Source organism: Oryzias latipes, chromosome 9, assembly GCF_002234675.1.
Source record: "Oryzias latipes chromosome 9, ASM223467v1".
Lineage (NCBI taxonomy): Eukaryota > Metazoa > Chordata > Actinopteri > Beloniformes > Adrianichthyidae > Oryzias > Oryzias latipes.
This window is the reverse complement of record NC_019867.2, coordinates 8,849,695-8,872,263: the sequence shown is the minus strand read 5'-3', so window position 1 is coordinate 8,872,263 and position 22,569 is coordinate 8,849,695. Positions and strand designations below refer to the sequence as shown.

The window sequence follows — 22,569 nt, the reverse complement described above, 5'->3', positions numbered from 1 at the left end:
CACAAGATAATACCACTGAACTGTCGATTGAGTCCAGCACTTTCGCTACATGTTCATCTAAAACAATTTTTTAAATAAGATAATGCAGATAAAATGTCATAATTTAACACTTTTTTGTATTTTTTTATTTGGTTAGTATATATACATATGAGTATCTGTGTATATATATTTTTTAAACATTTATATAAAAACAAATAGAAATCTTTAGAAAGTGCCGTGCCGACTGCTCAACTACAAAAACAAAGAAGCTTCAGTGAAACGGCGCTCGGTTTTGCCATATGTTTGTGGTTTTTGGTTTGTTAAAATAGATACAAATGTTTGACAGTCTTTAAATAGTTTGGTATAAAAAAAAGTATGCACCTAAAAGGGTTTCCGAAAGTTTCACGACAGCGGTTATGTCGTGAATACTTGCTAAACTAAGTTAGCTAGCTAGCAAGCAGGTAAATCGACCTGGCTGCTGCTCCTCCTGAAGCCCAAACCAAGAATCCTGATGGCTTTAACTTCAGCTGCCAAAGAAGGTTTGTAGGGAGAACTGATTATGAATTTCTGTCGTTTTACAGCTTAACTTCTTCCTAGATTATAGGTTTAGTATAGATTTGATTAAAGAAGCTTTTAGTTATTTTGAGGTAAATCTAAAGAGAATAGTTTAGTTTGTGGTGTGTGTATAATTTATGGTTTCTGCTCTCTGTTGCAGCAAGCCATGAAGTTGACTGTTGTCTGGCACCGGCTTCAAGAGATGCGCTCACCAAAGATGCAGAAGATGACAGAGGAAGCATCATGAGGCCTGAGTTCAGCCATCTGAGCCAGGAGAAGCCTGTGTTTCCCGGTGGTGTTACTGACTCCAGTTTCTTCGTCCACCTTAATTTAAGTGATGAAGACAGAGTTCCCTTCACTATCAACAGATACCTGAGAGACTACCAGAGGGAAGGTATCAAATTCATTTACAAGAACTACATCCGCTCCTCTGGTTGTATCCTCGGTGATGACATGGGCCTTGGAAAAACTGTTCAGGTAAAGCGGAATAGGCTGTAAAACTATCACCAAGATTTATAAACATGTAAGCGTTAAATCTTAATGTGGCGATGCATGACGATTTCCTTCACCTATTTTGCTCCAGGTCATTGGTTTTCTTGCTGCTGTGCTGCACAAAACAGGCACATGGGAGGATGTAGAGAACAACCGGCCTCTGTTTCTGCAAAGTCAGATACCCTCCAAGGAGTCTAATTCAAACAAAGTATTACTTTTGTCTGAAACAAATGCTGCTTGGTGGACATTTATTGATCAATATTGCTCCATTATTAGCTTTTTAAAATGTCTTTTAAATGATCCTGTCCAGGTGTTTCTCGTTGTGGCTCCACTGTCGGTGCTTTATAACTGGAAAGATGAATTGGACACGTGGGGTTACTTCCACTGCGTTGTGGTCCATGGCCTGAGGAAAGAGGAGGAGCTGACACGGATCAGCAATGGTCGCATTGAGATCGCTCTTACCACCTACGAGACTCTTCGACTCTGTCTGGATCAGTTCAATATGTAAGGATTTTGGTAAAAAAAGAAGAGCTTTATTAAAATATTAAATCAATTCTCACACAGGTTTTATATATTTTTCGGATCCCATCTACTTTCTTATTTCCTAGGTGTAGCTACCTTTGTTTTCAATTATTTTTTTTAGTTTTGGAAGCGAATAAAATCTTATTTTGGTGGGGTTTTTGTAGTGTTGCTAGTGTTTTTAGCCACACAGATTTTCTGTCAAAAGACAGTTACCGGTACACAAAAACTGACTTTATAGAATTGTGTCTGCTTGACTTTTGACCTAAACACAGATACATCTCTGTCCTACCTGCAGGATAAATTGGTCAGCTGTGTTTGTTGATGAGGCCCACAAGATAAAAAATCCCAACTCTCAAATCACTCAGGCCATGAAGGGCCTGAGATGTAAGGTGAGCGAATATTTGACATGTTGTTCGTCGTCTGACAGCATTGCTACTTGAGTCATGAATGAATAGAAATCCATTGAGGTTTGTTAGAGTATTTATCACTTAAAATAATTAGAAAACGAACAAATGCAGTGAAAACACAAAGTATTATTACTGTGAGCAACACCAGCAATATCGGGATTTGTGCGTTAGGTTGCTATTACTTTCTCTTTTGTTTTCCTCAGGTCAGAATTGGACTCACGGGGACCATTTTACAGAATAATCTGGAGGAGCTTTGGTGTGTCATGGATTGGTGGGTTCAACAACAAACCTTAACACTAACAAATAAATGTATAAACTATATTTGTCTGTTGCAGTCGTCGTGCATGTTCGAATTACTTCTTGATTTATTTATTTTTTGTCTTTAACTAGGGCCGTTCCAGGTTGTCTTGGCAACTTGGGACATTTCAAGAACAAGTTTTCCGATCCAGTTGAGCAAGGTCAGAGGCACAGTGCAACCAAACGGGCCCTTGCTACTGGGAGGAAGACTGTTAGAGCTCTGGTGAAAAAGATTTCTCCCTGGTTCTTGAGGAGAACTAAAGCTCTGATCGAAGAACAGCTGCCTAAGAAAGATGACAGGGTAAGATGAGAAACTTGAACACAGACTTTAATGGGTTTCCGTTTCTTAGAAACTCCCAACTCATCAATCAACTGATACCCTAATATTTTTCTTACATATTTGTATATACCAAAATGTAAAAAGGTTCCCATTACATCATAAGATGCCTTAAGTCTTTGCCTTGAGCACAAAATGCCGATGAAGGTTCTTATTTATCCAGGTGACGTTGTTTGGAGTTAAGTCTTCTTTCTTTGCAACGGTTCATTCAGTGGCTTCATCAGACTGATGGTTCATCGGACGGTTGAAGCCACTTGGATGAGAGGCGAAACGTTTCAAAGGAAGAAGATTTTAACGCCAGATGCCATGACTCAACTTCAAGACTTCAGCATGATAATTACAGGGACGAGGGACACTTAAGTATTCCTTAGAAGCTTTATCAAACAGAACATGTCCAATCGTCTGCCTTGTGGAATCCTTGTTGCTTCCCAACAGTAGCAAAAAAAAAATATTGGAACCTCGGAAAATCACTTGATGCCCCATTTTTGTGGGAAATTTAAAAATGTATCCAATAGTTAAACAGGCAGTCAGTATGAGGAAGAGGATGGAGAAATGTGTTTGCCTTGCTGCATCCGTTTAAAGGCTTTTATGTAAACCTTTGGACTGAGATGCCAGTATCCGGACCCTAAAGTTACACACTGCAAAGCGAGGTAAACTAAAAATGCTAAAAAAAAAACACTAATTTCAAGAAGAAAATTGCTGGAAAGTAATGAAATGGTCTGTCCATATTGCTAGTAATTTTTACTTAACAGGAAATCTTATAATATACTATTAAAGTCTAGAAACGGGTAGTTCAATTCAAAAATAAAAAAGCAATAATAAGTATTTTTTTCAGTTCTAAGCAAATGGGTTGTATTTTTTGAGTTTTCTTATGTACCTAAATGTAGTTCATTTTGATTACAGTGACAAAAAACTAGTGTAATAAATGAAAAGCACTCATTTTAATACAAATTGTGAACAAAATGAGAATACGATCTTATTACATGTTGGTCCATCTTAATAAATCCTTATAAAATCAATTCAAGCACATATTCTTAGAACATAGATCTACATTTTTTCTACATTCTTTCCAAAAGAATGACAATGAATGGCAGTCTAATATTTATTAAATTTGATAATAACATTCTTAAAATTGAACCAAGAATTACATTTTAATTTGACTTTATTTGAGTTTTAAATCCTTTTTTTCTACTGCCGAGACGATGGAGCAGGAGGATTTTTGTCTCAGTTTAATCCTAATTTCCTTATTTCTAGATCCAAACTCCCAACGAGACAAACATTATCTGGTGTAGAGCAAAGAGAAGTTAAAACAACGTCAAACCTGGTCAAATATCTTGAATGTCTAAAAACAAGGTTTTAAATCTTTGCAAGTATCAAATAGTTTGTAATATAAAAAACAACAAAAATAATTTTCATTAGAAAATAGGATCATCCAGATTTTTTCAAACTATATTAAAGAATAGTTACGACTCCAAGGTGTTTCCTCAAAAAAACATCCTTATGCCAACCTGTTGTCACTTAAAATTGAAAGTCTTCTCATTCTTATCTTTTCTATTGAATCTAATATAATAAAAAACAATAAATGAAAAATCTGAAAACCTCCATTTTATTGTTGTTATTGTGCCAAATCCAGGACTTGAAATGAAAAGTGTTACCATGTGGTGTTTGTTCACAGGTGGTGTACTGCTCTCTAACAGACTTTCAGCAGGCTGTGTATCAGGCTGTGTTGGACACGGAGGACGTGACTCTGCTGCTGAGATCTTCAGACAAATGTGAATGTCAAAGCGGCCGAACCCGCAGAAGCTGCTGCTATAAAGTTAGTTTACGTCACAGTACAGTTGATCACTTCCTGTGTCAAAATCGAATTTAAAATAAAAAATAAAAAAACATTTTACAAAGTCAGCATTTTTGGGAAGCTGAAAGTGTAGGTTTTGAAATAACAAAAAATGTTGCCATTTATTCATAGTTTATTCTCAAAAGGAAGATGTTTTGAGTCTTTTGAAGTTCAACTGATTCTTAATAAAGTTTAAAGTAAAATATTTTACACTGAAATATTTTTACGATTTATAAAATGAAAACTAAATGATGAAATTCTCCTCTGTTCCAGAAAAACTCCGAAGGGGCTCAGATTAAAGAACTTTATTTCAGTTACTTGGCCATCCTGAGGAAAGTTGCAAACCACGCTGCCCTGCTTCAGTTCACTCCTGGCACCAGCAAAAAACAGGTTTTTTTCTATTACAGCAGCTTTTATTATTATGTTTACCAGTTTTCCTGAGTTTCGCTTATGCATGCAAGTGTTTTGTGTTCCTCAGGAGAAGTATGTGAGTTCTATTTGTGCAAAGGTTTTTCCGAATTTCCCCGACTTTGTGCAGAGATGCAGAAATGAAGCTTTCGAAGCTCTTTCCGACCCAACATACAGTGGAAAAATGAAGGTCTGTCATAAAAGGATTGAGTCTTGTGTATTTTCTTTTATTTCTTTTTTGAATTAACATGTTTCTGCATTTTCAGGTGCTGCAGAAATTACTCAAATACTATTTGCAAAAGAGAAGCAAAATGCTCATCTTCTCTCTGTCAACAAAGGTGACATTTTTTTCAGTTGTGGGTTTTTTAGGAGAGTGGTTTTGACGTCATTTTATAATCTATCCAAAAATGTGTGTTTGTTTATTAAAATGCTCATTTTTCTGTGGTTGTTTATTCTACATGCCAGCTGTTAGATGTGCTGGAGAGCTACTGCATGGCAGAGGGTCTGGACTACAGCCGGTTGGACGGAACCACCAAATCCAAAGACAGAGTCCAGATAGTGAAAGACTTCAACAGCTCCTCTCATGTAAATCTGTGCCTAGTCTCCACTATGTAAGTTAGAAATCAAGCAGAAAAGGAAAAAGAAACACTCGTTAAACAGTCAAAGTTTTGAATAATCTGCAAGAAAACCAGTTTGTTACAAATAATCAAAAATGGGTGTTTATTCTGAACCAAAAAAAGAGAAAATTCATTTTTATGCTCCATTTTTTTTAGGGCAGGTGGTCTTGGGCTTAACTTTGTCGGTGCTAATGTAGTGGTGCTGTTTGATCCCACCTGGAATCCTGCCAATGATCTCCAAGCTATTGACCGGTAAATACTTTTTTAAACCAATAATTATTTAGTCATTGTAAATATCTGTAGGAATCGTGTCAATGATATTCATCCCGGCTCTATGCAAGAATGACCAAAGAATGTCTGTGTGTTTTCAGGGCGTATCGCATTGGTCAGTGCAGGGATGTTACTGTTCTTCGACTGATCTCGTTGGGGACCGTAGAAGAGATTATCTACCTCAGACAAGTTTACAAACAGGTACAGAAAGGTCATTTGTGATGAGATATAATAAGAAAAACAATCTTACCTTGATTACCCTGGACCTCATGGAGAGCAGAGGAGAGGAGATTATTGTCATCAAAAAAGGAACACAACAAAATTTAAGGTGGCGATGATGTTAGGCTGCTTTAAGGATCATAAGAATAAAAGCAATGCAAAAGTATTTTAGTATAAAAAAAACCTAACTCTATTTCTAAATTCATAGATAATTTAAAACATATAAATATTCCATAAATCATGGCAAAAGTTTTTTTTTTTTTATTATTTAGGAAAAACTTGGTATTTTGTATGCAGAAAGAAATTGTTTATCTTTTCAAGTAAAAAGAAATCTTACTTCTTGGGTCCTGATGTTTATAAACAGTTTATTTTTTTTGATAACAAAATTTATCACAAATTACCGTTATTTCCGGACTACAAGCCGAGCGCGTAGCGGCTCACAGGATTTGATTGGCGGCCGCCATGTACGTACATTCGGGCTCGGTGAATGGTGTTGTATGCGCCATCCACCACCAAGCACAAGTCATTTGTTTTAACACACCTCTGAGCAGCCAAACAGCATGGAGGTCACTTCAGGTCTTAGACACTTCAGTCATGGTTCAACAAAAAGAAACACGCATGCCCGGCCGCATCCCAGAATCCTTTGGTGCCATTAGACCCAACGTGCACTTGATCGCCGCTACAATATGATAAAGCTTTCAAGTTAAAAGCAATCGTTAAAAGCAGCGTGAAAAAATCCCCCATCAGTAAATGGAAATGCCGGTCAGCTGCGTGACGGAGAGAACAGCGCATGCTCAGAAGTGTATTTACCTCTGAGTCATAGTGACTCGGCTGGCTGCACGTAAATATGTGTGAATAACATCAGCCTTTATTTTGTCGGGAAACGACTGGAAACACAAATCCATTTGGTCGTTTTTACGGTTTCTGACTGAGCGGAATTTTGCATTGAAAAGCTCACAGCCGCCGTGTGAGCTTTTCGGATAGGAAGGGGAGACAAGGAGCCCGCTTGGCGAGCGCGGAGCGCAGAGGCGTCCGGGGAGCAACAAGTGTTTGTTGTGAAAGGAAGCTTCTGACGAACGCGCCGCGCTGAGGCGCGCGCTATTTTACTGATGTTTTTTAACCAGCCCCGTTAGTACCATAATGCTGCCGCGACACAAGTGGAAGGAGAGCTGTTCCTTTTCACCCCTCCATGCACTGCTGCTCCTTGCTCATTCTTAAACACGAACAACAGTGTGGCGAGCCGGGCGTTGGCCCCGCCTTTAGCCCCTAAGACTCATGGGAAATGGGGGATCGCGGATGTAAATTTCCTCATCATAACTGAGGGATGTAATGTTGATTATATGGTTACTGTTAGTAATTTTATGTATGATACCTAGTTTGTCAATAAGTTAAAAAAAATAAAAAAAAATCAAATAAAAAAACCCATAACTGAGGAACTTGTGAACAGAATAGAGGTCCATGCTGTTTCAGATGTGGGTGTAATTAGATACATGAGCTTGAGACAAGGCCAGTACCTGCCCACAGTGTGGTAATGAGCCATGCACACTCTGGTAGTCAGGACGCGCTTTGTCGAGGCAGCGGCTTGTATACTGATGCGGCTTGTGTATGTACAAAAATATTTAAGCACGTTAAAATAGGTGGGTGCGGCTTGTAATCGGGTGCGCTTTATAACCCGGAATTTACGGTATTTATTTCAGGAAAGCACTTCTTCGTAATTAATCTTTAGAAAATAAACATGCAGATTATTTCATATTTAGAAGGTGGAAATTAGATTCTAATGAGAAAAAGATGCATACAATATTCTTGTAGAGCAGTTAGTAACAAAAGTAAATGTTTAGTTTACTCTATTGATACTCAAAAAACAGTCTCTCAAATTACTTAGTAACTTTTTAAAATATCCCTTTAACTTAAAGTTTAACTCTCATCTGCCTGCCTAGCTGTTGGACAGGACAAGTAAAAAAAAAAAAAAAACTTAAAGTTTAAAGCACATTTGTTGACACTTGCCCTTTTTTTCCTTTTAACTTTATGAGCCATACTTTTAAATTCTGTATTATTGAATAATTATGAAAACTAAAAAGTTATTCCCCTGTTAATTACTCAGTGTGTCCTGTAATGATGGGGAATGTACTTGACGAAAAACGCAAACATTTCTGTGTTGAATGAGTTTGGCTTTTTTCGATTTTTCAACAGCAACTGCAGTGTTCGGTGGTTGGCGAGCAGAGCGCCAGGCGGTATTTTGAAGCAGTGCAAGGCCACGGCGTCTATAAAGGGGAACTGTTCGGGATCAAAAACCTCTTCAGGCTGCAGACCCAGGGGACCTGCCTCACCCGCAGGATTCTAGAGGTTAGATAACCAACACGGCTCTTACTCTTCCAGTGACGAAGTTTTCTGTTGCCGCACTCTCCATGAGTGTGGATAATTGCTGACATGCCTAGAATCTAAACCTAGACACAGCAACATCTGGATTTTACCTAGGACACTCATGTCTATTTATGCATTGTTCTGACAGCCGAGAAGATATCTTTTTTTATTGAAGTGTTGAATGTGTTTCCTCTGTTTCAGAGGGAAGGATTAGTGGAGGCTGGTGTGATGACAGCGAAAACTCACAGTGGTGATGAAAAGGAGAAAGAGGGGAATGGCGTAAGTATCTGTGTAGATGTCCAAAGATTCAGAACATTTGACCTTTTCTAACCGCTTTTTCACAACTCATCCCCCTATTGAAGCACTCATTCATAGGTCCCATTTAAAGGAGGACTTCCATCAACCAGGAACATTATGTCTGCCTTGTCTCATTTGACTTGTTGAAAATGGCAAACCACATTTCACTGTAGCGTCTTTACTCTGTCATAAGTGACTTTTGATTGGTCAGGGAGGTTGTACTATAGTTCCTCTCAAATAGGTAAAGATAGTAGGCTCGTGGCAAGTGTAGTGATGTTAGGATTAAATCCCCAAGTGTCTAAAACAGCATTGGGTGGCATTAATATACTTTTTCTTTTTAAATCATTCATAACGTCTTTTTTGCAACTTAAAAATATTTTCATAGCTGGCTGTCCAGTGACCGTTGCGAGAAATAAGGAGGAAATGTGCTGAAGGAGGCACATGCTCAAACCCTTCAAAACCTCTGGGGAATCTCAGATTTGACCATTTGTGAAATTAGAATGTTTTGGTTTTTAAAGTCCCACTCCAATCATTGTTTGATCTATTTTAAAAGTCTTCCCAGTGGTCTTTTTTTTTTTCTTACGACAATGCCGTTTTGAGCCAACATAAAAAAAGAAAACCTGTCGTCTTCTATAACATAGGTTCTGCAGAGCGGCAGTAGTTCATAAGAACTTTGCCTACACGTTGTGGGCAGGAACGTTGGGGCTGCGCAACCATGCCCCCCTTCCCATCACCCATAACTGAGCGCTCTCTTTACACTCTCTCCCACTAGCTTGCAGCTTCCCCAAAACTGATTCAACAAAAACAAAAATTTCAAAAAAGCTGTTCAGCTGTTCAGTTTTGAACCAGATATCAGCTCAGACAAGGAAAACAAAGACGTACATGGATCTAGTCGTCTACAGGTGGATGCATCAGAATGGAGCAGAACAGGAGGCTTGTGCCTTCACCATCAGGTTTTCGACCAATAAAAAAGCTCATTTTCAAATCGCGATTTTTTTTCATCTGCAACTGAGTCACAATGATTTGAATAAAGAAATACAATTTTAAGCTTAATTTTGTTTGTTATATGTCCTCCATTATGAGAAAAATGCCACAAGAATGTTAAAAACACCAAAAACACAATTTTATTGGATTGGGTCTTTAAGATAATGATCATTTACATTCATGCAATCCTTGCATTTATATGTTAATTCTTCAATCTTGTTTTTGTGGTTTATTGAGAGTTTAAAAAAAAAAACATAACCGTTACTGGATTTTTTCCTAATGCATTACTTGTGCATTTTTTTTTATTCAGGAACCTGGTGATGCACTGACAGGTGCTGCAGGGTCTAATAATGAAGCAGCCAAGGGGAAAGAAGCCTTAGAGGCCTCCAGAGATGTGCTGGACTTCAGTAGTGGGAGCGAAACGGAAGAGGAGAAACAAGTACTTAAAGGAAAAGCTTCCAACCTGAGTTGTGACAGCAACTTGGGGAAAGCTAGCACAGCTTCTGGTCGAATGAATCTCCTCCAGCACGGTTTCTCCAGGCTTCTCGAAGGGGCTAAAGAAAATCCAGACAAAAGCAGTAGCTCAGAAACTGAAGACACTTCATCTGAAGAGGATGCCGAAGATCAAAAGATGAGGAATGTTCCAGAATCCAGGTTAAAAAATTGGAGCACAGAGAGAAAATTTGAAGACTGCAGAGATGAGATTTTTCAGGAAAAGGAGGAAACTGTTAGAATGAGAGAAAAAAGAGTGGAAGTGGTTGAGGAGAGCGGTATAAACTCTTCACCAGAAAGGGAGCAAGCAGACAAAAATAGAGAACTACTTCCTAAATCGCACCACTTTCAGGGTTACTCGGATGAATCTGATGATTTGGACCTGGAAGCAAAGACACGACCCAAAAAGGAGGCTTACAGTTCAAACAATACAGGAGCAGAAATTGGGAGGGGCAAGCATGACCACAACAAAAGGAGACGAAGTACTAGTGTGAGGGACAAGGCGAGATCTAAGTACACAGCAGACATAGAGACATTCACGTCTTCAGAGGATGAAGCAATTCCTACGACTGATCCAACTGCAAGAGGAGCATCGAGGCCAAAGGCCGTTTCATTTACAAGTCTGAGAAACCAGACGTCACCAGCATCCAAAGAGAGGAATAGAACCATCGACTGTGTGCTAGGTTTGATTCAAAGCTTTAATAGGGAATACATTGGAACCAAATCAATTCCAACATGAATGACTCGTTTTTCTTTTAAAGGTGGAGTACAGGAGGTGGTGTTTTCTCACTCAAATCAGCGTGTCGTGGGTGGAAGCAGAGCCGAAGAGCTAATCAGTAGAGCTGCTGTTCGGGATGTGTTTGAACGCAAGATGTACTCGCAGCTTCCAGCCAATAACTTAGTTGGTACCCAGGAGGTAAGTGCAGTTAATGGTAATGAATTGAAGCTAATATTCAGGCAGCTGGTGTGTCTGCCAGAGTCCCAACTGTTGCTTTTAGGTGGTTCAAACCGTGAATCCTGGCTAAAAATCCGTTTTAAATGCCTAAAACTTGACTGATGATCATCTGAGCTTGTTGCTGCTCCTTTTTTGATTGCACCAGAGTCTGCCCATGAGCCTTCCAGAAAGACCGCCTTGCCCTGCTAACGTCACAGAGCAGAGACCCAACGCGGACCATCCTGTCCTCTTCTCCAGCAAAAGTACACACTGCAAAGGACACGCCACTGTTGTCATCGGAGAGACTCCCAAAGCCATACAGAGGTAGTGAGAAGCAGAAGGCCATAATCTAAATGACAGTGAACAGAAAAAAAAAAAGAAATTAGGCTGTAAAGATAATGAGACCAGGAAAAAGGACTGCAGAGTTCGGCTAATTTGCAGGAATTCCTGGCAGTGTTGGGACGCAGGCCAAAACACACCAAAGCTGCAGTGTTTAGCGCCCCCACCTGGGCCTTTTAAAGCTGCGTGTTTTTACTGTGTGTTTTTGCCACGGACCACCTCGGAGCTTTTCCTTCCACCCATTTCGTGCCAAAGATTATCCAGTTATGATGAGGCTCATCAGTGCAGGAGTTTTCCCCTGCACAACCACAGGCCTCCAGAGACCGAGCAGAAACGAACGCCTCGGGGCATCCAAACCCACACCGACACACACAAACGCTCAGTATTCACACACAACCACTGCATCACCTCCGGCTGTTACCCTCCCAGAACTCATACGCAGACTGGTAGACACCTTTATGGCTCCAGTCTCACCCGGTCTCTGCCCAGAGGCTCAACGCGCAGTGAAAACACACACTCCAGTTACATCGATATCGCCTCAATTAACCTTGCTGTTTAATGAGTTGAATCCACATGCACGTCAGCTTTTTACTGCCATTACTTTTATTTATTGTTTTTCCAGAGAAAGCCACAAATGGTAAGAACATGAGCATGCTGCAGCAGCACCAGTGACTCTAAAGTATTTAGGTTCCTTCGTCTGGTTGAAGCAGCGTTTTGATGACTGCCCAGGAAAAACACCTCATGCTACACTGCTGTCTGGATATGAGCCTAAGCTATTCATCTTAGGTTCTGCCCAGAATGTCAAAATATCGGCGTGTGGTGTTACAGAAATGCTGCTTAAAGACCCACTCCAATTAAAATGGTGTTTTTGGTGTTTTTAACATGTTCTTTGTCTGATGATGGACGACAAATATTGGGAAAAGTAAACCCAAAATTGTATTTCTGAATATTTCTTTATTCATTGTTGTGAATCAGGAGCAGACGAAAAAAATGCCGTTGGGAAAATGATTGTAGTTGTGACGTAGACGCTACACTGGGCGGGCCACAAGCTCCCTGCTCGCGTCCATTCCGATCCATCCACTTGCAGACAAATAGATCCACGTATGTCTTTGTTTTCCCCGTCCGAGCTGGCACCTGGCTCAAAACGTTACGGCTGGATATTCAAAATTATGGGTGACGGGAAGAGGGGCAGGGTTGTGGTCCCACCCACAACTGAGAGGTGAATTTCTAACATACTACTACAGCTCTGCAGAAACTATGTCCTAGACAACAACACATATTTATTTATTTTGATTTATAAACGGCATAACCTTGATTAAAAGACCACTGGGAACGCTTTTAAAATGGATCAAAAGATGATTGGAGTGAGACTTTAATGACTTATTCCAATCCATTGTGTGCTGGTTTTGCCCGTGTTAATAAAGGTTAAAGTAACTCAGCATTATCAGGTTTATAATGCTGGGTCACGGCTTTCTGTATTGCAAAAACAGGTCCATTAGAAATAAGTAAAAAAAATCTGGTATTTTGGCAGAGATAAGCCAAAAAAAAATCTGCCAATGGGGTAAGAAAAATGCTTTCAGTAATTCATCCAGATTGGATGTCTGAAAAATGGTAAGTAAAATTACCAAGAATTCTTATTTTAAGAAATACATTTGTTTATATTTTGCCATTGAAAAACTCTCTTGATACGGTTGTTTTTCTTGCAAGACAGACCATTTGTCTTGAAACAAAGCTCTTTTTCTCTCTTTTCTTTGTGTCATTGTCCTTTGCCTCCAGGTTACAACTAATGGAAATGGCACAGAAGTTCACGTTTGCCTCAGTCCATCAGTTTGCTGAAGAAATCCTGAAAAGAAGTTCAGCTGACAGACTGGCATGGCTGCGACAGTATTACACGTCCTTCAATCATCCTGAACTTGCTAATATTATAACAGAAAACTTCTCCTCCACCTCATCTGCCACCTCTTCATCAATCCCAAAAGACCCGCAGAAGGACTCTTTGAGGGACAGGAAAAGACTCAAGAATGATGGAGCTAAACCTCAAAGTTTACAAAATACTGTCTCTGTGCCACAAAATAGATCTGACGTCCAGAAAGACGATGGCCTTGAACCTCCCAGAAAGCAAAAGAAAGGACAAAAGAAAGCACTACAAACTCTGGCGAACATTTCAAGCCCCGACTTAACCGACCAGGAGGTCTGCCCTGCCAGAGGACCCAAGAGGACAAAGAGAGCTAATGTTTCCAGCTCTGGAGCCCACAGAGCAGGGGGTGGTCCTGGCATGGATCAGGCCATCATCAGTGGTCTGGGGTCCGTGGCGGCTGCTGCTGTCCTGAACCGCACAGACAGAAATTCACCTTCTTCTTCTGACCTCAGCTCTGCCGTAGCATCCAACCCTGCGGCACTGAAAGGCGAGCTGGAGCATAAACCCACCCGGACTTCCAGTAAGTTCTCCTTTCTAACCGACCTGGTAGGAGATACGTCCATTCTGGATGAATTACTGAAACCAAAACCCAAGGTGGAACAGCAGCTGACTAAAACTCCTTCAGGTGGAAGAGAAGCAGGCGATCCTGATTCAAGCCCCTGCACTGCTGAGCAGGTCCACAGACCGCCGCGGGCGCCAAAGGGAGCCCGCAGAGACATATGGGACATCCTGGATGAGGGCAATGAGGAGAGCATCAACAGGTTAACAGACCCAGAAGAAGTCCAGAGAGTTTGTATCGACACCAACCTAGCAGCCAGAAGGAAATCTGGACAGAATGAGAGCAAGAGTCTCTGGAAGACGAATGAAAAGTTCCTGTGGAAAAAAGGAGATCTTTAACTTTTTACTGAAAGGCTTTTGGCTTTTTCTGTGTTACCTGTTTTCAGAAATGTGAAAAGAAATCCTGTCTAGAAATATTTTCTTTTTAACGTATTTATTGTTTTAGGTTTTACCCTGGAATTTTTTTATTTTACTGTTTACACCATTTGCTTAGTTTACGATTCATTAGGAAAGCAATCATTATCAATCCAATAAAAAATTGTAATTAACCCGAGATTTTAAGATTTACCTTGGCTGAGTCTAAGGAAATTTTATATTTTTTAATAAAACTTGTTTGTTAATCTGATTATTATCTCCTGCTTTTTCCAGGTTTGGCTTCTGGAGGCAACGGTTTTATATGTAGTTTCATTTTTTTTTACTACGTCATGATATAATAATTTTTCAAAATAAAGTCGTTGTAAAAACCGTTTTAATGTAATTATTTTGTTTGAAAATCTAAAAGTAGAAAAGAAACTACAAAACCTGGCCTTAGTTTTAGAGAATTTTAATTAATTAATTGTAAAAGTTTATTTTTTATATATATCCTGGTAACTTTTGTTTAATTTTATAAAATAAACTAAAAAAAAAGTGTAAAAATACTGTTTAAATCCTTTGAGCATCTGGACTGGTTGTTTTGGCACTAAACCCACTTTTCCAGTTCTGACATTCGTCATCTTTTAGGCTTTTGCATTTGAATAAATTACAGATTTTCACACTTCATTTATCAACTAAACCTGAAAGGTTTTAACTGTCATAAACCATTTTTTTCATGGATTCTTCTCTTTTTTTTTTTTTTACTGAAATTCAAAAAAATAAGAACAGGTGTTGCTTTTTTCTGACTCACAGAAGGTTTATGTAAATTAATTCAATATAATTGAAGCTTGTAAATTCTTGTTTTGCTGCTGGTGATGACTCCTGATTTTCGTTTATTCCTTCTCACGCAAGTGAGGTTTAGGAAAGGAAAAGCTATCTGTTGTCACAGTTTTGTCATCAGAGAACAGCCTAACTGCTGCTTTAGATCTGCCTCTGACCCTGCACTGATATCACTTAAGACTCCCCAATGGCTATTCTGTCTCAATCGCTCTGCACCCCTCGCTGGCTCGCATTCCCAGAGAGGGTTCACAAAGTGTACATGGCATAATTCCCCCGCAGCCCTTTGCGCTGTAATCTGAGCGGTCTGTGGCTTTGCTCAGTTGTGCCTCAGAGGCCCCCTTCACAGTGAAAGCCGCTCTGCCATTAGTGAAATGACAATGAGCAATTGAGGATTTTCTGGGGCTACAAGTGGAAGGACAGCTGAGAGGGATCGCAGCCTGAAAGCATGCACTCTAGCCTTTTGTTTGTTTACATCAAATGATGCTGGAATGATTGTCTTTATTTACAGAAAATAAACTGAGAACTTTGATGCAAAGTGAACCCTGAAGATGACCGCTTGGGTTTGACCTCTCCTGGTTGTTGCATTGCTGTAAGCAGAACAGGAAAAAGCTGCACTGGCGCCTGCTTCGTTTTGCAGAGGTGAGAAAGTGCTGATAAAAATCAGTGAACAGGTGAGTGGAATGCATGTCTCAACAGAGCATCCAGGTCAGTAACCAGTGTGTGTGTGTGTGTGTGTGCATCTTCTGGGTGGCAGATTGCTCCCAAACTTTTGGTCAGGCCACACATTTGTCACACCTGTTGAAATCCCACACTGAAGAATAAAGAGGCCTTTGTTTTCCAAAATGCCATAACGCTTTCCTTTCTTTGCTTAAATCTGTTTCATCTGCAAATTATTTATCTGTTTTTTTCTTTTTAGTGGTTGTGATTAGAAATACGTGAGATTGTGGATGAGTTTTGCATTTTACTGACAATTCATTGGGGCTTGGCAGATGACTGGCAGCTGATAAGACGTCACGCAGGTGTACTAAGGTGCAAATACTACTTTCTTTGAGGCAGTTTGTCAAATTTAAAAGTGACAGATTAAAACTAAAGTGACAAGTGAAGCTTTGACAAAATTTGAATGAGGAATATCTACGACACCTAGGCCTGCACAACAAACCACAAATTTATCGTTATCGCGATTTCAAGCTGTGCAAGATCCATATCGCAACAGTGGGCGAAAATCGCAATAAATGGTAAACCTTGAATGTGCTAAAACAATCTTTTGGCAGCTTGAACTGCTTAACGAATCGAATAAATCCATTTATGCATTTGACCAATCAGATGGAGCCCTTGATGTTGTTGACCAATCAGATGGAGCTTTCATGTTAGATGTTGGCTTCCTATGTAGACGAGGGTCATTTGGAGAATAATTTAAGATATTTTGACTCTTATTTAAATTTAACTGTTGCAGTGAAATGGAAATGTTTTTTGTTGTTTTGTTATTTGTTCATATACAGCAAGTTATATCGTCATCACAATATTGATCACTAATATCGCATATCGCAAGTTTTCCTCATATCGTGCAGCCCTAACGTAACCCTATACCATCTAAATCAATAGCTAATTGCTCGCCTTTCCTTTTAGATAAAAAAGAATCCTATTTTTGCCTATAAAATCATAAAAAGTTGTTTCTCTCTGCTGTCTAGAGTGTTCGCCGACCATCTTCACCCCATTCCCCACCTGGAGCAATGCTTTGCAATGCACTAATCACCATCAACCTTCAATGAATTAATCTTAAAAAAGTAAAAGGAAATGTTGTTTCAAGAAACAAAATGTCTTATTTTCTGTCCTGTAAGACAAATAATCGTGTCAAAGTTTTTCAGTGACAAAATAATCTTAGAATTATTGGTAAGACCATTTTTATTACCCCTTTGGCTGAATTTTATTTATCTATTTTTTTTTTGTTTATTTAAAGGAATCTGCCAATGGGGTAAGAATGTTTGACCTATTTCTAAGGGGCCTGTTTTTGCAGTGCAGCGTCTAGGCTGTGGCGTTTGTACATCTATTGTCCGAGTTCACCCCAAGCACGCTAGACGTCATTGGTCCAGAGCCTAACCGCCAAAAGTTATTTCTGTAACACAAATAAATCTTGACATACATTTCTTTTATTGAAAGGACAAATGTCACCATCTTACAATTTCCTTTTACAATGTGCAGTTCTTTTGTAGCAAGGCAGAGCTAAAGGGGTTATTATTGTTCTCTTATGGAGAACAGATATTTCTCCATCCTCCATCTAGAACCTTCACGTCTGTTATTCTGTTGTTTGCTGGACAGCCTTTTGAAGTATTGAAGACACATCCTGGATGCATGAGTTTATTTACAGATGTCAGAATGTGACTCCCAGTTTGATTCGGTTTGCAAAAAGCTGTGAATGAGTGCTGATCCGTGCTGAGCCGAACCCTTTAGCTCAGGTTTCTAAACATTGGTTCTGCTGTGACGGTCTGCACACTGTCACTGATGAGGAACCAGCTCATGGTAGGGATCTTAAAACTGAGCTTTTTGTACTTGTTTGTGCAAAACAAGCTCTGAATTCTTTAATGAATTAGTACCTATGATGACATTATTATCCTTGATGTAGCTGCAAGCCAAACATTTGTTTTCATGTAGAGGTTTTTCTTTGACATGGTACATGGTTTTAACGTGGTTCAGACGTGATACAACTGTGAAAATTTCACGCAAAGACCACAACTTTTTCCACGTATGACCAATTTTCATTCTTGCAACATGTGGAAAATGTACGTAGTTGGCTGTACAAACTTAAGACTTTGTGAAAGTTTAGACAAAAGTGTAGTTGCTGTTCAGAGCATCTCATTCTTTTGGGCCAGATCTGAGGATCAGATTGAAGCAGAAGCCTCACCCACTCATGTGACTTTTAGGCAATTGGCTCCCAAGACATTTACATCAGCAAATCATTGAAAACATACATTTAGTAAAGTAAAAGATTAGAAAAGCAGGAACTTGTCACCCACATCCACAGATGCTTTTGTGGGGAAAAACAGCAGTTTGTATCCGATGCTTATTAAGAAAAACCTTCTGGGTGACTAAGCCTGCAAACAACTACACTGGAGGGGCCCAAAGCCCTCCTGTTGTTACGGTAACAGGCAGCGGAGGTCTCTAAATGTGAAAAAGAATAAAATGGCCCCACCACCGCCGCTGCCATTAGGAAATTACACAACATTTGCCCCTCACTCCAGTGCAGTTACCCAGGCAACCGTTAGCTGTAATTTGGTTTAATTCACTGACTCCTGGGCCTTTCCGTTCTGCATTGTGCCCCATCATAAAGGAGATGCGGCATGGATGCGCACAAACACTCACTTCCACAAATCAGGTTTCTGATGCACGGACTCACACTGCAAAAGAAACGGATCCTTGTTTTCAGGTCTTTGACTTTTTATTCTCAGCACCTGTGTGGAGCCTAACCCCCCAAAAAGATTACAATATTATATTTTCAAAAGTAATTTATTCTTTCTAAGCTCTGCTCCAGAGACACACAGGCACAGTGGGGAGGCGTACTTTCGGGATCCCTTGGACAAAAGACGTGGAAACTTGCGTGTTTTCTCGTGGTGTAAATATTGATAGAGTGGAGTTATAAACGTACGGAAGAAAGGCTTTTCGGAGCCGCCTGGGTCTCTGTTGGCCTGCCAAAAGCCTGTACGTCACTTGATCCACTGTTTAGTGTGGAGAGGTCTCAGTAAGCAGGCGGCTGCCTCCCTGCTCCAGCTGCAGCCTCTCCACTGTTTATGTTTGCAAGGCCCTTTGCCTTGAAGTGAGGCTATGCAAGCAAAGCTTAGCCATATGTGAGAGCTCAGCCCTCAGAGAAGTCACTGGCCTTTTCTTATTCAATCCATCCATCTCTAAGGTTTTTGCACTTTCCGACTTTTTGACTTTCTCTTCTCTTTTGTCCTTCTCGCCTTGTCCTGTTTTCTTTCCCTTGGAGCCATTCGTGCCGAGATGTTAAAGGACAGAAAGTATTCTTTTGAGTTTTAGAGACATTCTGGGACATAAATAATCCTAACATTTCCCTGAAAGAGTGTCAAAGTGATTTTAATAATCTGAGACTTGTAAAAAACAATAAAACCAAAAAATAAGAATGAGAGAAATGCAATCAAAAATGTTGGGTTGAGATTTTTGAGTAATCTAAATGTTTCATTATTGCAACATGTCAGGCATCATCCATTGAGAGGAAATAGTTCTAGTCTTTAACTTTTTGGGTCAATCTGGAAAATTTCTTGTGTGCCAAATGAAGTTTGTGTGTGTTTGCTGAAGGTTAGCTGTCCTGACCTTGTCTCCTGGGTGGGCTGCAGTGGCGATGTGCTTGTTTTGTATCATCTGTGGACCCTTCTGTTTTCTCAAACAACACACAAGCAGCATCCATGCAGAAGAGAAGGAGTCACACAGGGAGCATCTTCCAAGACGGTTCTTCTTTTTCTGTTCCCCACACACAGATCTCTGTCCTATTGTCTTCCTAAAATATCTGATCCTATACATTTTGATTTATGCATGATAACACCTTACTTTGTACAGCTGCTCACCCTCACCTTGACCTTTATAGTTGAGGTTGTACCTTTTATTTAGACAGGAGAGGTCTGTCTGTTGTCCTGTTTGAGCACAGATGGCCGCTGAGGAGCTCCACTGGAACTATTAGGGTCAAGGACCTTGTTCAAGGACACTATGGTAGGCCAACGACTGTGGAGTAAACACTGCTCGGCACCGGTGCCACTCAGGTTTAATTCTGTAGGTATCAGGACTTTAACCAGTAATGCTTCAGCCGGAGGTCGATAGCGCAAACCCACTACCTTGAGTGTCTAGCCCAAACATTAAAACCAAGGACTAAAATAAACTTTTAAGGGTTCAAACTCTAACCTCATCTTTTTTCATTAATTTTACAGAAAGTCTTTCTAAAGCTCTTGTTAGACGACAGTCCCCACAAGGATCTACAAACCAGCACAAGCATATTTAAGTGTTAGAGGTGTGGACTTCCAACAAGCTCACTCCTGATTGAAAAGATTGGCTGCCATAGAAACTTCACTGCTTACCGATGATGTCTGGGTGTGGCTCTAAAAATAAAAGGCGACTGAATTGACCTCATTTCAATGGAGCTGGAAGTAAACCATTTTCTATGTGTGATGTCACACTCATTTGCAGCAGTTCTTGTTAACAATCAATGAATTAAAAACAACCACCAAAAAAAGGCAATCACTTTCTTTTAAATATGTTAAAGAACTTTGAATTATCTGCCTGGAACTTTAGACGTGCGTTTGGTGCTCTCGTGGTAACATTTTGATTCTTTGACACAAAAGCAAGAAAACAAGTGAAGATCCTATAAACACAAATCATTTTGTTAGAACAAAGTAGCACTGAGTTTTACTGAATGATAAACACTTAAATTCAGTATAGTTTAATAGAACCAGTTCAAACCAGGCTGTTGATGAAGTTTTTTGTTCATTTTAGCACAGGAAGCCCATTAAAGTATAATCTTCATATGCCGTCATTAAAATCTCAGACTCCGTCTCACTAGCGGCTACTGAAGTTTAGCCTTCTCTTTTGTTCTCCACGCGTTTCCATGGTGACTCCGGAAATCAGCGATCCATTGAGAATGTCTTTATGTACTTGCCGTGCAAGCGCATTAACCCAGGGTTACCAGGTCGAGTGTAATTACACTAACTCATATCCAGTCTTTTGGAACCGACATACCCAGAGTAAGGAAGTTCAAGTGGATTTCAGACAGAGTTTAGGGTTAAAGTCAGGGTTAGTTTTAAACGTGCGTGGCCTCCTGCTGATTTTCCAGAAATCCTGCATTATCTGCTGCTGATTACCTGGATCAGGTGTGTTTAGCCAATAAGGAGCTTGGTTGGTTGGAAAGCATGTTGGACAGGAACCAAATCCATGTATTTCGTGAAGTTATTCATTTGTTTGTTTTTAAAACTTTTCAAAATCTTTGTTTTGTTAAGTGAGATCTTAGACAGTAATAGGATGCCTGAGGAATGGAGAAGTGTTCTGATGGCCTTTTTTTTTTAAGAAGAGAGACTTGCAGAGTTTTGGCAAAGACAAAATAATAAAGCTGATGAGTCACACAATAAAGTTATGCGAAAAAGTAGTTGAAGTTAGGCTGAAGTCAGAAGTGAGCATTTGTGAGTGATTGTATAGTTTCATGCATTGAAAGAGAACCACAAATGCAATATTTATTTTGAGAATGCGTCTAGAGAAAAACAGAGAAGGTCAGGAAAAGCTGCACCATGTTTTTGTAGATCAGCATACAGAGAGAGGAGCTGTGATGTGTATGAAGAAGTCTGGAGTGTAGTTGTAGGCAGGAGTTGTTGGGGGATGTATGACAGCTGGAAGATGGTGGTGAGATTTTCTGTAGGTGTGACAGATGAGTTCAAGGTGGAGGTGGTACTACACCAAGAATTTTCAACACTCATCTTATTTGGCCTAATCGGTCCATCAGTTCAAGCCACTTGGATGAGTGATGAAACGTTTCAATGAAAGAAAACTTTGAGTCCAGATGCCATGACTCAACTTCAGGACGACGTCACCAAGATGAATGAGGACCTTCATCGATGTACTACCAGAAAAGAGGAAGACCACAGAGGAGGTTCATGGATGAAGTGGACATGAGGGTGGTTGGTGGGAATTAAGAGGAAGCAAAGGATCAGGTTAAAAGTGAAGGCAAATGATTTTCTGTAGCAACCCCTACATTTTCATTTTTCTCTGGCTTGTAATGTTATATGTGAAGTTTGGAGGGCAGGAACATCCTGAAAACGTTTTTAAACTGAGTCGGGCCAGACTGTATTATAATCATTTCCTGTTTAGTAAATCAGATCAGATCAAATCAACACAAAATAGAGCAATGAAAACCACACGTATTATTGGTATTTTTATCATAGCTTTTTTATTCTTTTGTTTATACTGTACACTTACACTTCACACTTTTTGTTCACTTGTTGTTTTGACAGACCTGTTATTGTATTTTTTTTAATTAAATACAGGTCTGCTACTGTTGTATTAATTTATCTTTCTTTTTACTTTTCATTTTTTATAACAACAAAAACAGTGAGTGACTTCAAATTGTTTAGTTGGTTTTATTTTAAATGTTTTTAATGGGAAATGACATATATTTGAAACTACAAGTAACAAATAAAACCCTACAGTTTGTCCATAAGACGTGTGATAATGGCTCTTTATTTCTCTTTTACATCTTTGACACATAACATCCGATGTTGATCTATTATGCTCCTTTTGCAAATTTTAAAGCAATTTCTTACGCATGAGTATTTTTACAGCCTGTATCATCAGTTACAAAAATGTGTTTAATTTGCAATAATGATGATATTTATGGTAGACTTAGGAGTACAGTTAATTATTTGCCTTGAGTGCCCTCTTGTGGCCACATTGAATACTAAAACCTCAAAAAGTAACAGAAAACTATCAAAAACATGGTAGACCAAGGAATTTCAAAAGTATTTTATTTCTTGTTTTTTTAGATGCATTTTATAAACATTCACATTTTCCAGAT

At 39.5% G+C, this 22,569-nt stretch overlaps 1 protein-coding gene across 2 annotated transcripts; it reads left to right on the top strand.

The window, feature by feature from the left end:
* The first annotated feature begins 227 nt into the window (after positions 1-227).
* On the top strand, positions 228-14,445 carry ercc6l2 (ERCC excision repair 6 like 2). 2 transcript variants are annotated; one of them, XM_011478972.3, is made up of 20 exons: positions 228-518; positions 695-1,011; positions 1,118-1,234; positions 1,337-1,530; positions 1,844-1,937; positions 2,159-2,226; positions 2,346-2,553; positions 4,265-4,405; positions 4,697-4,813; positions 4,962-5,021; positions 5,098-5,169; positions 5,297-5,442; positions 5,605-5,700; positions 5,820-5,919; positions 8,128-8,280; positions 8,500-8,577; positions 9,890-10,754; positions 10,833-10,987; positions 11,172-11,329; positions 13,121-14,445. In XM_011478972.3, exons 1-20 carry the CDS (start codon positions 491-493, stop codon positions 14,157-14,159), a joined length of 4,206 nt encoding a protein of 1,401 aa, XP_011477274.1. In that variant the 5' UTR covers positions 228-490; the 3' UTR covers positions 14,160-14,445. The 2 variants fall into 2 exon arrangements, with proteins under 2 accessions (XP_011477274.1, XP_011477273.1); XM_011478971.3 differs by having other exon boundaries at positions 4,902-5,021.
* The last annotated feature ends 8,124 nt before the right edge of the window (positions 14,446-22,569 follow it).